Source organism: Plectropomus leopardus, chromosome 1 (genome assembly GCF_008729295.1).
Source record: "Plectropomus leopardus isolate mb chromosome 1, YSFRI_Pleo_2.0, whole genome shotgun sequence".
In the NCBI taxonomy this organism is placed as follows: domain Eukaryota; kingdom Metazoa; phylum Chordata; class Actinopteri; order Perciformes; family Serranidae; genus Plectropomus; species Plectropomus leopardus.
Window position 1 is genome coordinate 39,985,201 of NC_056463.1, and position 16,705 is coordinate 40,001,905.

The 16,705-nt window shown below is 43.0% G+C and overlaps 1 protein-coding gene across 2 annotated transcripts in view; it reads right to left on the reverse strand.

Moving 5' to 3' along the window:
• The window catches only part of adamts17 (ADAM metallopeptidase with thrombospondin type 1 motif, 17), a 143,782-nt gene that overhangs the window by 14,803 nt on the left and 112,274 nt on the right, over positions 1 to 16,705 (reverse strand). For both annotated transcript variants that reach the window (XM_042485175.1, XM_042485184.1), the window contains exons 16-19: positions 6,253 to 6,333; positions 5,780 to 5,937; positions 2,387 to 2,543; positions 1,499 to 1,634 (exon numbers count right to left, since the gene is read on the reverse strand). In XM_042485175.1, the coding sequence (XP_042341109.1) occupies positions 1,499 to 1,634; positions 2,387 to 2,543; positions 5,780 to 5,937; positions 6,253 to 6,333 (532 nt within the window). The remainder of the gene's footprint in view (positions 1 to 1,498; positions 1,635 to 2,386; positions 2,544 to 5,779; positions 5,938 to 6,252; positions 6,334 to 16,705) is intronic.

Here is a 16,705-nt window from a genome sequence, read left to right on the forward strand (position 1 = left end):
CACTTACATACATTCTGTTATCTCACAAAGGAATGAGTATAAAACAGAGATTTCAACAGGAATAATAAACACTATCTGCAGATTAGCAGTCAATTCCAAAGGTGCTCACTGCTTTATAACTGGATTAATGACAATATACTGACATTTAATGTGAGTGATCAGAGAAATTTAAGGTGACCTTAAGTTCTTCTTAACTTACTACTACTTCTGCCACACAGCACCCCACCCTCACTGGGCAGTTTACATCACTGTGTTGTTAAAGCTCTTTTTTCCCCAAACACACAGAAACACACTGTACAGTGAAACTGTTTTGGAAAAGCTCCGGGCAGAAAAACACAGTTCTACTGTAGATGGAGGTGTGAAACAGAGAGATAAGGATGCATTTATACACTTGACTGGCATGGTGAGCATGTGAGCATGTACTGCTAAAGACAACTGTTACAGGTCATATTTGAAAACCAAGTAAATGCAATAATTTATATGTATGCAGAATGAAACAGGAAAAAAGTAACAGTTATCGGATTAACCCTTAAGTATTGTTATTATGCCATAAGTTGAAGAAGAAGAGTGTAAACTAAAATTCAAAAAGCAGTTCATGAAATGTAAGTTTTAATTGTATTTCAGTAGTTGAATCACAATGTTTATTTACAATAACTTTCAGGTAAAAAACCACTGTGTCACATACATATAGTCAAACGGCACTGAGCAAACTCTGCCTCCATTGATTAGATTTCAGCTACCTACAAAAAGGCCCACCGAAAAAACTGACATCAATTTGTGTATATGCAAAATTTAAAATATTTTCACACCTTACCAATGGAGATTTGAAGCCATTATATCAAAAACACCAGACTCCACTGAGAAAAACATTTTTCTTTTCATTTTCAACATTTTACTCCAAATATTCAAATATAGTGTACATCTAAATTTTTTTTAGATGTACATGTAAGCCTCATCCATATCAGTACATTTTTTAGTTTGTATGCCAGTAGATTTGGTTTATCAGCAATAACAAAGCAATACAGTTCATAAAAGAAGCACAACAGAAATGTCAGACCACCCTATTTAACTCTATATCTTCGTATGTCACAGTTACAACTGAAAATAACAACATAAAAACAAGTTGGCCAAATTTACATATCTCCATAGTTCAAAACAGCAGCCAGTTTTCTGCCTTTTTTTTGTTGGCGTGACGTCACAGCGATTCGGTCTACAGACAGATGAGTCATTTCTCTCACATTGTCTACTAACTGGATGTGAGTGTCAGACTGTTGCACCACATCATAACTGAACACTCTACATTCACGTCAAGTCTTCAGAACTTTACAGCAGCCAAAACAACCATTTAGGTGTATTGATTAGATGAGTAAATGTATAAATCTCAGTTTTCGAGAATAATGGCAATATAATTATTTTCAACTTTGGTATCTGCTAACTCAAGTCTACCAGGAATTAGCAGATACAGACTTGTGCGGGTCTGTGTGTGTGTTGGTCTCACCTGTACTGGCAGGGGTGAGAGTTGCAGAGTCGTACTTGAGGGTGTGGTCGGTTCTCAGGTTGACAGTAGCTATCATTGACCACTTCCATGGTCTTATTAGCTATCCTCATGCAGGAAACCACGGTCTTCCTCTCACCTGCACACAGTGTATAGGTTAGTGCTTTAACTGTTCTGTAGAGCAAAAAAAAATCCCACATCAACTGCAGTGAGGGTACAGCTCTGAGATGTTCAGGAGTCCAGAATTTACAGCTCACTGGTCAGAAATTTTGCTTTTGCATCAAACTGATACATCAAATACAATGAACCACCTTAGACTGCTGAGATACAAGTTACACCCTGATCCATGCTTAGAATATCTAAGCGGACAATCCACTCAAGAATTTCCATTTTAGAGCTGCGTTATTCCTAAACATAAGCATGTCCCAGACTGTGGAAGAAGAAACAAATCCACTTAGTATTCAGTATACAGTAAACTCAATCTTTTAATATAAAAAATAAACTGGCATTTAAAGGGTTAAAATTCTGAAACAGAATGAATATTTGTCGTTATGATCATTATTATGATACATTATTTCTATTATTTACATAATAACATTATTTAATAATATTTTTGAATGGTGAAAATAATAATATATAGGATATAGGATTTTATGGCATTTTTTACAGGGACATTTTTGGCCTCTAATGACAAAACAAAACAAAACAAAACAAAACAAAAAAAATGTATGATATTTACAAAAACACTTTCAAAACCATTAACAACCCCACATGATTTTGCTATTAAGACAACCTGATGTCCCCACAGACAAACATGTGATGACCTGTGTGCAACCATGTGTAATAGATTACAAGTCAGTCTGAGTATATGTAAGTGTGTGTGTGTGTTACCTCCTCCACATTGCACAGTACAGTCCTGCCAGCTGCTGTGTGTCCAGATGTAGAGGTACTCTGGCTCCCTGTGCTCCTCGCTGCTGTCCTCCGTTGTGTTCAGAGACACTGTGTACTCATAGTGGATCCCATAGCTCTGATCATGAAAGAGCAGCACCTGAAACACAACACAGAGGTTGAAAGAACAGAAAAACTGTACAATAACACTGGGGAAGGCACAAATCACCATTGTCTTCACACATACTTCTTTCCTATTGGCTGCCACTTTGCTGGTCAAAGTTAACCAAAGTTCAACTCCAGATGATGCAAAGACACAAATTTCCTTTGCCACTGGAAGTGGATGTTTTATTTGCCTCTCTGCTCACCTTGATTGGAAGTGAACTATGGGGGACTGAAAAGGACAAATTAATAAATAAATAAATGAATAAATGAATGAATAAATGAATAAATGTGTCAATAAATACATGAAAATGCCAAAAATGACAGTATTTATTTAATTTCCTATTTGACTTTCCATTTTATTGATCAATGTATTAATTTTCCTATTGATTTATTAGTGTATTAATTTTAATATTTATTTTCTTATTTATCTTTGTATTATTTTCCACTTATATTCCATGTATAAATTCCCCTATTTATTTAATTTCCCATTTTATTTTACATTTTACATATTTATTTATTCATTTTTTAATTTGTTTATTTATTTGTGTAAATATTTATGCGTTTATTTATGTATTATTTTCACTATCTGCCTCCCCCTCTATTTCCTCAAACATTTTTACCTCTCTTTTTCCTTTTCCTCCTACATTTCCACCATCAATGTATCATAGGGAAGTCCATACATTTCCAATTAAATGGGAAATTAAATACCTGAGCTACTATCTTATCATGATGGAGGGGTTTGAGTGTCCCATTGATCCTAGGAGCTCAGTTGTTGGGAGCTTTATGCCCCTGGTAGGCTCTCCAATGGCAAACAGGTCCTAGGGGAGGGACCGAACAAAGTGTAGCTCACCAGACCCCTTATGATGAAAGACACAAATGGCCCAAAGTTTCCCTTGCCCGGACGTGGGTCACCAGGCCCCCCTCTGGAGCCCGGCCTTGGGGTGGGACTTGATGGTGAGCGCCTGGTGGCCAGGCCTTTACCCATGGAGCCCGGCCGGGCACAGCCCAAAGAGGCAACATGGGACCTCCTTCCCATGGGCTCACCATCCATAGGAGGGACCAAAGGGGTTGGGTACAATGTGAGTTGGGTGGCAGCCAAAGGCAGGGAACTTGGCGGTCCGATCCTCGGCTGCAGATGCTAGCTCTAGGGACGTGGAATGTCACCTCTTTGATGGGAAAGGAGCCTGAGCTGGTGCGTGAGGTTGAGAAGTTCTGACTAAATATAGTCGGCCTCACCTTGACACAAAGCTTGGGCTCCGGAACGAGTCTTCTCAAGAGGGGTTGGACTTCTTCCGCTCTGGAGTTGCCACTCGTGAGAGGCGCTGGGCAGGGGTGGTAATACTTTTTGCCCCCTGGCTCGGTGCCTGTATGTTGGAGTTCACCCTGGTGGACGAGAATGTAGCCTCCCTCCGTCCCCTGGGGGGCCAGATCCTGACTGTTGTTTGTGCCTGTGGTCCAAACAGCAGGCAAAAACCCGGGCATGGGAGGAGTTCGGTGAGGCCATGGAGAATGACTTCTGGATGGCTTCGAAGAGGTTCTGGACCACCATGAGGCGTCTCAGGAGGGGGAAGCAGTGCTCTGTCAACACTCTATATGGTGGGGACGATGCGCTGCTGACCTTGACTCAGGACGTTGTGGATCGGTGGAAGGAATACTTCGAAGACCTCCTCAATCCCACTGGCACGCCTTCCGGTGAGGAAGCAGGACCTGGGGACTCAGGAGTGGGATCTCCCATCTCTGGGGCTGAGGTTGCCGAGGTGGTCAAAAAGCTTCTCGGATGTTGCGGGGCTGTCATGGTTGAAACATCTCTGCAGCATTGCTTGGACATTGGGGGCAGTGCCTCTGGACTGGCAGACAGGGGTGCTGGTCCCTCTTTTTAAGAATGGGGACTGGAGTGTGTGTTCCAACTACAGGGGGATCACACTCCTCAGTCTCCCTGGTAAGGTCTATCCTTGAGAGTGCATGGGAATTTGCCCAACCAGTTAACATCGGCTTTGTGGATTTGGAGAAGGCATTGGACCGTGTCTCTCGGGGAGTCCTGTGGGGGGTTCTCAGGGAGTATGGGGTATTGGACCCCATGATACAGGCCGTCCGTTCCCTGTACAACCAGTGCCGGAGCTTGGTCCGCATTGCTGGCAGTAAGTCGGACTCGTTTCCAGTGTGGGTTGGACTCCGCCAGGACTGCCCTTTGTCACCGATTCTATTCATAACTTTTATGGACAGAATTTCTACGCATGATCTCAGGATTGGATCGCTGCTTTTTGCAGATAATGTGGTCCTGTTGGCTTCATCAGGCCGTGACCTTCAGCTCTCATTGGATCGGTTCACAGCCGAGTGTGAAGCAGCTGGGATGAGAATCAGCACCTCCAAATCCGAGGCCATGGTTCTAAGGGTGGAGTGTCCTCTCCAGATCGAGGAGGAGATCCTGCCCCAACTGGAGGAGTGCGGCGTCTGCAGTAATGCGGACTCTGCATCGATCTGTTGTGGTGAAGAGGGGGCTGAGCCGAAAGGCAAAGCTCTCGGTTTTCGATCTTCGTTCCTACCCTCATCTATGGTCACGAGCTTTGGGTTGTAACCGAAAAAACAAGATCGCAGGTACAAGCGGCTGAAATGAACTTCCTCTGTGGGGTGGCTGGGCTCTCCCTTAGAGATAGGGTGAGAAGCTCGGTCATGGAGCTCAGGGTAGAGCCCCTGCTCCTCCGCGTTGAGAAGAGCCAGATGAGGTGGCTCGGGCATCTAATTAGGATGCCTCCCGGAAACCTCCCTGGTGAGGTGTTCAGGGCACGTCCCACTGGTAGGAGGCCCCGGGGAAGACCAAGGACACGCTGGAGAGACTATTTCTCCCAGCTGGCCTGGGAACGCCTCGGGATCCCCTGGGAAGAGCTGGACGAAGTGACCGGGGAGAGGGAAGTCTGGGCTTCCCTGCTTAGGCTGCTGCCCCCGGTGCCCCGACCCCGGATAACCGGTGGACAATAGATGGATGGATGGATGGATTAAATAAATATTGTCATTTCTAGCATTTTTATTTATTTATTGACACATTAATTTATTTTTGATATTGTCAGTTTCAGTCCTCCATAGTGAACAGGAGGCGAATATCGCAGGTCTTTATTTTGCTCATGTGTGACTGTGCCTTATCACGAGCATCAGCACCACCAGCAGGATGTTTCAGTCCTGCCAATGCATCAAGGCTAGACTGTTACACTGTTTGCTGAACAGAGATGTGTTTACCATCAGGTGTAAAGGGGTGTTAGTGGGTCCCTTGGCAGACATCTTCTCCCACAGTCCTCTTCTGACATAGCGCACTGTGGTCCCAGCCAGTTCAAAATCTCCTGGAAGCTCAATCTTCCAGTCACTGTTGATAGACCTTTTCCTGGAGTCTTTCAGAGCTGAGAGGAACACACAGTGTGACATGGGATTATGTATGTGTATGTACATCTATCTATCTATCTGAGATAGAGTCCAACAATCCAAAGCTATTCAGTTTATGTATAATCTTTGAAAAATGAAATAATTAGGCATGAACCAGCTAATGTTTTGTTTTTTTTATAAAAAGGTTATGAAATCTGTTATGCAATTTATAAAATAATAATAATAATAAAAATAACACTCACAATATAAATACAAAAAGTGTCATTATATTGTGATTGTGAGTATGCCTGGGGTTATCTCTCTCAGGGACCTTAAAACACAAGCATCATTACCCAGAAAGCTATGTGAGGGTTTGTCCTCAACCACTTTGATCCTCCTGGCTCCTGCAGGGATAACCACAGCTTCGATGTAGCCTGATAGAGACACACAAACATGAGGAGAAAACACAGTCAGAGGAAAACAGAGGGCACAAACACATCCAAAAAATATACACAGATTCTGTATCAAAAAATGAACTGAAGGTTAAAGTCTAACAAGTTTACAATTTTCTTGGAGTTAACAGAGAAGTGTGCTGATCTTTTGTCTGACTTTTGAAATCAAATTGAAAAGCATTCAGAGGTGAACATGGAGACAAGGCTGTGCTGGTGACCTCTGTATGTATGTCACGTTTTCTTTCCTTCATAGTGCTGGATTCATTAAAGGAACATACCACTGATTTGATCCCTTTAGTTACAGATTAGCTGCATTTTTATATTGTTCATTTCTTGATTTTTGAAAAACATAAACATATGTATCAGCATATGAAAATGAGGTATAAAAAAATACATGTAAACAGTAATTGTGCATGTTGTTCTAAAACTTTGTACAGAACAATTCTTTTACTGTTATACATTGAATTGATGAACCATAAATATAAGATGTCTTTAAGTACACAAAAAAGAAAAAGAGAAAAGTAGGGAAAAAAAGAATAGTTTTATAACCTAAAATGACCCTGATTTCACCTAACAAAAAATCCTAGAGCTGGAGTTTCAGCACTCCACATTTTTGTGTACGTTAGATTCTACCTTATTTATCCTTTTCAAATTCTACCATGTATGTGTTCATTAGTTTATATCGTATTTGTGTTCTTTACTATTAGCTCCTGACCCAAATTCGACTTCCTCTGGCAGCTTCTTAATACTTGAGATCACAAGATGTCCTTTGTGAAGTATTTTTGACCAGTGAGCTGTAACTGAACGCAGCCATATCTGTATGTCAGGCTCAGAAGGAAAAGTCAGCCTTTCTATATATCACTCCTCTGTAAGGAGCAACTGATGACCATATTTAGGACAAATCTACCTACCCATCTATTCATCCACGTTTGTCAGAATTGTGCCACACCTATTCTAAAAGTTCTGGGGGCAGCATTATGCTCAGTGGTCATTGATGTTTTTCTTATAAAGGTTGTAATCACTTTCTCTGTTATATGGGACGGCTGTGGCTCAGGAGGTAGAGCAAGTCATCCACAACTCATCAAAGTAATTGCTCCCAATGTCTCGTCTTAAAACTGTGAATGTCTAAAAACTTAGTAGCCTTGGCCACAAGTGTGTGAATGAGTGTGTAAATGGCTGAATGTAACTTGTAGTGTAAAAGTACAGTTTAAAACTATTCATAACTAATAAAAGAAGAAATCTAAAAACCCTCCATCTTCAGAAAAATGACAAATGACAAAAATGAGACAAAACAATGAAAAACATGGCCACTATGATATACTAACTTTAAAATTAATTCAACTCAAAATTACTCTGGGTTCATAGCTTGAAGACTATTCAGCAAATTGAATGTGATTTTAGTCATTTAGTGTCAATGCACTTTGAGTTTTAAGACAGTTTTGACACCAATAGCCTGCTGCTCTTTGTCTGTATTGGATGAGTAAAAAAAAACTAAAAGGGAGGGTCCATAAGGATGACCCTTCTGTTCCAGATAACATTGAACAGTTGACGGTCTGCTCTCAGTTTGTGCTCTGAAGATTCAGACTGCCAAAAGTGAGCGCCGTCAGCTGGGATCATTCAAAGCATCGAAATCACTATTGCTAGCTTCATTGTACTAAGAAAACTCCACTTGCTGCTTTCATCATCTGTTAGGCTCGTGATTCTGCTCTCTCTCACTCTCACTATTCTGCTCTTACAAATCAAGCACTCAAATTTGTCTGATGGACCCAGGCCCCACAGGAAGTGCGCCACCCTCTTTAGCAAAATTTACATAGTGGCCAAAAGTGGAACTACAGCATTACGTGATGCACACTGGCCCAGAAAGACTTTTCCCCATTTGTTAACATTGGGAAAGAGACCTCCTTAAATCACTGGATATTTTTTTTTGAGACATGTTGACTTTTCAAAGCGCATTTTTTAATAGCCATTCTCAAAAATATTAAGTCCTGAAGACGTAAAATTGCCAAACTAAGATGGTGACCATAGTAAATGCTGTCTGTTAAACAGATGTTGTCATTTTAAACGTTAGCATGCAGAATTAAGCATGTTTGTAATTCTCATTTTTATTTTAGTTTTATTTATTTATTTATTTTTTACAGTATTTTGTTCCTTTTTTTTACATTGGGGTCTTGGTGTTACTCTTCGGCAATGTAAGACAATCACATAGACTGCAATATTTTACTCTCTAATTGTGTCATCTCTGTTGCACAACCAGCCACAGGCCCTTCTCCACACACAGCATACCCCCTTTAAACTGGCCGAGCATTATTTCAATACACAGCAGCTCTATCCGATGACTACCAATTATTTTACCAGTGTTTTCAATGTTTTGAGGGTTTGCCTATGAATAAAATATGCAAAAGTGATAACAGAGGACATAAAGGGCATCAACTGAATTTTAAAGGAATATAAAATTTTTTGTTTGTTTCATTTTGTCATTTTGGCCATCATTCTAATTAACATTTTACTCAACATCTTTGCAGCTGAAATCTAAGAATGGACAGCCAAGGATTGACAAGGTGATTGGAGCTGTGTGTAATACTATTGTGCAGATGCACATGAGCACATACTGTAGCCATGCCTGTGCACAAGTAAGCACAAGTAAACCAGACCAAAACTGAATCAGGAAGCACAATGGACATTTCGTGGTAGTTAACTCAATGTTCACCTTTGTCTTTACTTCCAAGTTATTTGAGAAAATATGGATAGTGCTGTGCACAGCCATGTTCCATGCAAAAAGGTTTTTTCAATTGTACCTTGTTCGTGGCACCTCCTTCATTACTGCCCAAGATAAGGCCAAATGGCAGAATGACACATGTATGACAGAGATGGTTTAACTGCTACCTCATCAGCCTGTTTGATTATCCCAGTGCTGGAGCATTCGTTTTGACATTGCGTATCCCTTTTTTAAGCAGTAGCAGACAAACGTGCTCTTAGTGCCTGAAGCCATTTGTTGCCCCAATATGAAGCCGCAACAGACACAAAAAAGTGGTCCTTTCCTCCTCTTCAAGTCTCATCCGGAGAATTGTAGGCCTATGCCTTGGCTCCAGTCAGATTAACATACAGTATCTGGGAGATAAGATCTTTGGTAAGAAGAAAATATTTATCCACAGTATCACTCAAGAACTTTCTGCCTTTAACTCAGGGCACAGGAGACTAATAGAAAGGATGAGAAGTTCACCCACATGCTTGGCTGTTGTACCTGCCAGAGGAAAAGCAGTTTTCATTAACATCACCAACTGGCATGGTTCGTGTACAGCCCAGCACAGGAAGGCTCTACAGCTGGTGATTAAAACTGCCCAGAACATCAGTGGTTCCCATCTACAGAGCATCAGTGACCTCGGTGAAGTGAGGTGTCTGCACAGAGCCCAAAGGATACTGAAAGACAGCAGCCACCCCAGCCACAGTCTGTTCACCCTGCTGCCATCTGGAAAAAGATACATAAGTATCCACTGCAGAACCACCAGACTACAGAGCAGCTTCTTTCCCCAGGCTGTGAGACTACTCAACTCCTCCTTCGATGCCAAAAAGATGTAGCAGGATTTGACAATAAATCTACCTTGTACCTTGTAACTTTATGGTCTCTTGGGGACCAGTAGGAGGACCCTGTGATGCAGAAATCTCCCACATGAACCCTGAGTACTATTAGGAGGATCAAAGGGAATGCATAAAAGAGACCCCTCGGTTAAGAGTTGGTGAGAGTGTCCATCCCCAGTGGGGCAGAGGTTTCTTTGGCGTGAGAGGTAATTGGCAACAGAGTTTGCTCTGCCTGGGAGGGGCACTGCGCTCAAGGAGGCCAAGCGTGGATAAGCCCATTTTCACAGTCTCCTGGCTTCCCTTAGGGAATCAGAGACCCAGTCCCTCCTTGATGGTTGATATGCTGGGGTGTTTGTCCGAAAAAGCATGAGCACATGCTTGTATTTGAGAAAGAGTACAAAATGCTTTAGCAGTATTTGAATCCTCAGCAACCACAGCCAAGTGTGTACAGTCAAACTTGCACCAAGATGGAGAGATTTTAGTCGGCACTGAATCCTCTAACTGCTCCCCAGTTGGGCATATGCCATTGAGACTGAATCCGAAGACAGGCTTAAAAAGGTCTGCTGTGTTGGATGAGGCCAGCTCTTTTCCCAGTTCACACACATGCCCCTTGCCTCAATATGAGCAAGGACCCTGGATGTTTTCTATTCTCCTACATGGAATGAGGGGGTTGTTAAGGTAGAGGAAAATCTTAACCCCCTTCAAATATAGTGACCCTAGCCGTCACACTAAGGCTGCCCTCATGCATCCTGTAAAAATATTCAGTGCCCGGGACAGGTCAGATAAAAGGACAGCACACAGGTATGCTTGACCTTGGAAGGTAAGACCTGGAAATCAGCTTGGCTAAAAACAAGTCTTACTGTCTGTTACAAGACACATTTTGGCCTTTATCATGACTCAAAAATGGTCATCCATTGGGGAAGTTTGGACTTATTTTGAACCAGACGTAGGCTACTTTTTACGCCGTAGGCTACTTCATCGTGCCAACATGGAGCTATCTACTGCTTGTTAAGGCTGTGGGGATATGCATTTTTGGAATGTTACTGAATAAAACTTTGTAAGCTGCACTTTTGGCTATGCCCTGAATATTCAAAGTCTACAGAAGTGTGCTGTACAACTTCAATGCAGTATAATGTGATATCACATTCCAAGCCACAATGCAGTGGTAGGTTCACCTGTGTAAGGTTGTACGTAAGCCGAGTGCCCCATACTGATTTTGTACTGTCATGCCAGCGGTGCATGTGTGGTGCAAGGGCAGCAATGGTGCGTCTTTCTCGCAATAGGGTCGGAAACTTTTAAATGTTGTAAATGGTAAATGGTAAATGGACTTGTATAGCGCTTTTCTAGTCTTATTGACCACTCAAAGCGCTTTAACACTACATGTCACATTCACTCATTCACACACACATTCACACACTGGTGGCCGAGCTACCGTACAAGATGCCACCTGCTACTCAGTAATCATTCACACACACTCAAACTCCGATGACACTGTATGTGCTAAGGTATCTGCAACATTTCTCTTCATGTTTGAATTTTCTTTTTAGAAAAGAAACATTTTTGGATTTGTGGCACATTTCCTTACCTATGCTTTTGAAGTTTTGGGCCATTGTAAAACTAAGCTGCTAATGCTGGAACATCAGTAAATAGGTAAATAAATAAAATAGTAAATAGGTATTAGGCAGTGGTGGAAAGTAAATGTAAGCCTCTGGAAACTTGGCTTGAAATAGTAAGAATGCATATATTAAAAAAAAAATGAGTGTCTCGTTAAGTATCTACAAAAATCTGAGTGAAAATAAACGTTTCCAACTATTAGAAAAGAGAGTTGAAAACAGCTAATTTTGAGGGTAGTGGTATTTCTTCAGACGGTGTGGCTGTGGCAGATCACATTTTGATTGACAACTCCTTGGATCTCACCTTTGTCAACTGTGTCTCTTCTCCACTACAACAGCCATGGAGCAAAGCAGAGTCAGTGTAGAACAGCTCTATCTGTTACAGCCCTCTGACTCTGGCTGTGTTCATAAATCCAATCTGACGCTTTACACTAAAATGGGAGCGTTCTATTTCTCCATGAATTAACCAACAATTAGGTTCATTACACATTCACCCCATTCAGCGCTTTGCTGGTCCTTCTCCTCAGACAGAGTGACCAGAGTCAGAGTGGTACGTTCCAACAGTGCTCAGAATTTACCAACTGTCCAGTTTGTGTCAGAGTGGCTCCAGCACTGGATGGAGCATTGAGGGATTTCAGTTTGCCATGTTTAATTAGTATCAACTAACATCTGACTTTAAGTTTTTTGATTAGCTGTATCCATATCACATGATATGGATCAGGGATAACCACACCAAAATCAACCCAGCTTCAGGATAAAACTAAAATAACAATATTTCAAATTTGGATTGAGGCTATTGTCTGATCCTTTTTGATGCTTTTTATTATGCACATAAGACCCTAAATTTCATATTAAGAAAGTTTTGGGTGATTTGGGTTCTCATAAGCTTAAAAGGAAATATACTCGGTTGAATCTTACCAAGTTTTTTGGGGGGTAAGCATGAAAATTAATTTTTATCACTGCAAATAAGACTCCAATCAAGTTTCTGTTTCTGATGGATGTGTGGATAGCCAATTGTTTGGTAACAACATTGCTAAAAGATATTTAATCAACAATGAGGGTTGTTTAGCAAAAATAGCTCAATGCAGCTGCCCTACATCTAAGCACTAACATACCAGTCTCTCCTGAAAGCCGACCAGCTGTATTCATTAACCCTTTCACCTATGGTTAGACATAGACTGCCATGGGCTCACCTGGGTTTATAAGCAGCACATCTGATGTTTTAAGAAGAAAATACTAAATGTTAAAGTGTGACGTTTTATACAGTACTGCAAATGTCAAACTTCTAACATTTCGTTGCAGACTGTTTTCTCCCCCTACACCATGACTTGGCTGGGGTTAGCAAGGACAAGGAAAAAGCTTGGATGAAAGGAATTTGTCCCTGGCATATGGCTGGGTTATGAGGTAACAGGGTCAAACAGCTGGTTATGTAACTGTAACCAAACTTTCTCTTTTTTTTTTAAAGATTCAGACTACAGACCCAAGGGAGTCCACATATAATTGCGTCTCTTATCTACCGTCAGTAAAACACTCCAGGCAGTGCAGTTAAAACACACAAATAAACAAACACGCACACACACACACACACACACACACAGTGCATGCAGCTTACATGAGAAACACTTCGGGACAGCTCTGGATTTAGCCATCACACAGGTAGATACCCTCTTACACTGCCTAGTGGTGACTAGAGGACAAGACAAGGAGAGGAGGTCATGTGCCTTTGAATGGTACCAGTATGTGCATGCACGTGTGCACACAGACTAACACACAAGCTCACATTCCTACTAATATTCCACTGACTTGTTTGTCGTGTTATGCAGCAACTGGAGAGTGACTGATGCATAGATAATGGCAGACTGTTGATTTATTTATTGATGTTCACGGACAGACAGATGGTCGGCTGCTCATTCAGTCAATCAATCAAATCACGTTGAGTGCCTGGTGTCCACATCCTTTGGGCATGGTAGAGGCAGAGCACTGCCTATTGGTTGTTCAGCTGAACCAATCACGTATGGGCTTGTGGTCCTGTTCAGTGTTGTAAATTTTCTTAATTTGCATTTTATATTACCTCTTTATATTTTTGCACTGTGTTTAAATGTTATGCACCAAAATATGACCAGTCAAATTCCATTGAACTCACAGGAATTCCTTGACATGTCTAGTTTAACCCGTTAACACCTGGAATGACTGGTTTTCTTGTGCTGCATTCGGACACCTTTCACAATCATATCAACCCCCGAAACCTGAGAGAATCGGTTAGATTTCTTTAAAGAAAAAACTGGAGAAACAAAAATTGCAACAAAAAAAGTAAAAGGTGACAAGGATATAATCCAAAGTTGCCCTTCCATTTTTGAAAGAAATCTAGCCAGTTTGCTCAGGTTTCAAAGGGTTAAATTTACAAAAAAAACAAATCACCTGTAGAGTTCACTGATCCCCAACAAAAGTCTGAATCATTGCACTGGATCATCAATAGGGCCTACACATTTCAAGTGGGCATTAACTCTTTCATAAAGCTGCATATCTCAGTGAACAAACTATCTCCCACTATCTTTATGATAAAGCACATCAAAAGAGTGTTTAAAGTCCTTTAAGTTTTGCTCAACAGATCAGATTTTTTAGAAAAAGTTGTTTACCAGGGCAGTAAAGGTCTTTTCTGAATGGGCAGTATAACAAATTAAACACACTTTTAGGAGGCCAGAGAAACTGCTTTTGTCTTTTGACTTCAAAAAAGATATACAAGATTACAGCAGTATACTGGGTGTTTTTACATTTTCCTGCCAAGTTCCGTTCAACTCTTCCCTCAATACAACTTGTACTCTTAGGGAAAAGCCGTGATGTGAAAAAACTTGGGTTTGAAAATTTTTTTGATCCACATCAGGAGAGTTGATATTAAAGAAGTCCTGTCTTGAGTTGAACAGTTAAAGGGAATTCTTCAAGAAAGGCTCCAACTTAAAGGTGGCTTTCTGATTCAGTTTGAGGACCCTGATTATGGAAACGAACTTTGTAACTTAACAGACATTGAAGAGCTTCCTCAAGACAGAGCTCTGCTGAGGATCTTGTGGAAATCACCAGAACTACCAGAAGATGGAGCTTCTACATCTTCATTCTCCTCCATCGCTACAATAGAATCGTCTGCTTGCATATCATCATCTCCGTCCACTAGAACAAGCCAGGATTCATCAGTGTAGCTTTTGCAGTGAGAGAATTCAGAGCAGTGGCCAACTCCATTCCCAATTCCAGTGTTTTTGTCATGATTCCTGCATTCTCCTCCTCCCCTTCACTGCCAGTACTTTTCCACTCACCTCACTCTGCTCTGCTCTACCTGCTAGCCACGCCCACTGCTGCAGCCTGCTCTCCCCTCAGCTGCAGCTCATCTCCAATCAGTGCAGTATTTAAGACTCTCCAGTTCACTCACTCTTTGCCAGATTGTTCCTCTGCCATGCATGACTTTCCAGCGTTCCTTTGCCAGATTTCCTGTTGCCGACTCAGCCTGTTCCCGACCAACCCTCCGTGCCTGCCACCCGGTGTACCTACCTGCCTTCTGTCCCTGACCACGTGCTTCGCTTCGGCGTTCCGCATCTCTGACGGCTTCACTGGCAAAGACCTCCCCGCTCGACCACGACGATCCTTCAGCCTGCTCCTCGACGGTACCGTTGCATCCTCGGACTGTTTCCTCAGCTACGGATCTCCTGCCTGTCCCCGACCACGACCCAGCGTTTTCCCCGACGACGTTTCCACACGTGTTGTCGGTTCTTCGAGCTACGGGGTTTCCTACTCTCCAGCCACAGTGAGTTCCAGCTTCGTGTCTTCACCTCGTTGGATTACCAGAGACATTAATTGGGTAATTCACCCGAAGAACGGACTGAACATTTGTGAGCTGATCTTTATTTGTGCTGGCGAAAATACAGCTTATTACCAACTGACTTTGAGTGTTGGCGTACTGCTTCTGGGTTCATACACACCCCGTTTCAGTACAATCTGGCAAACAATGGACCCAGCAGACCCTAGCACTCTGCAGTCTCGCTTAGCCCGTGTTGAGGGAATGCTCCAGCAACACGAGGCTCAGCTCTCCTCTAACGCGGCTGAGGCTCGCCATTCCGCCTCGGCGTTGGAGAGAGCCTTGACACTGCTGGCTAACCAGGTTCAACAGATGGCCACCTCGTTGACTCAACACGCTGTTCCTGGTTCGAACCCTGCTGCGACGGCTCCCAACTCGGCGCCACCCTCCCATTTCCGCACCCGAACCCCGGGTGGGGACACCGGAACGCTACGCTGGAGACCCAGAGGGCTGCAATCCGTTTTTGACGAACTGCTCCATCCTGTTAGCTCTTCAGCCACATACATTCGCCACCGAGGGAGCCAAAGTAGCCTTCGCTATCAATCATCTCACTGGCTGAGCACGATTATGGGGAACAGCGGAATGGGAGAGAGGTACACCAGCCTGCGGTTCATTTCAAGCCTTCGCCGATGAACTACGGAAAGTGTTTGGTCCCGTGTCCTTGGGTCCTGACGCCTCGGGAGCCTACTGAGTCAACGCCAAGGAAGTCGGTCGGTCGCCGACTTCGCCATTGATTTCAGGACTCAGGCCCGGCAGAGTAACTGGAACTCGGCCGCCCAGTGCAATGCCTTCCTCAACGGGCTAGCACCTTACATCAAAGACGAACTGGTCTCTTTTGAGCTCCCTCATTCCCTCGATGGTCTCATCGAATTGACCACAAGATTGGACAGGCGGATTCAGGCGAGGAGGAAGGAGCAGCGTCTGGAGGGAGGGTCCCACCGGTTCCCAGGTCACCAGCGGGCATCACCACCCCCGGCTACGCTCCAAGCGGACTCGAGTCTGGGAGGGACGGAGCCTATGCAGGTTAGCCGCACCAGATTAACTGCTGAGGAGCGTGAGAGACGGCGTCGGGGGAGACTCTGCCTGTACTGTGGACAGGCTGGACATTTCGTTTCCGGCTGTCCAGTAAAAAGGGGGGCTCAGCAGTAGAAAGGGGCATACTGCTGAGCCGATCCCAGAACTCTGCTTCCAGTCTTCGCCCCTTGTTACACGTGCAGCTTCGGTTGGGTGAAAAGACTCACACCCTGGCCACGTTTATTGACTCTGGTGCCGATGTGAACCTGATCGACGAGGATCTGGCTCGTCAGCTGGGAGTAACCCTGGT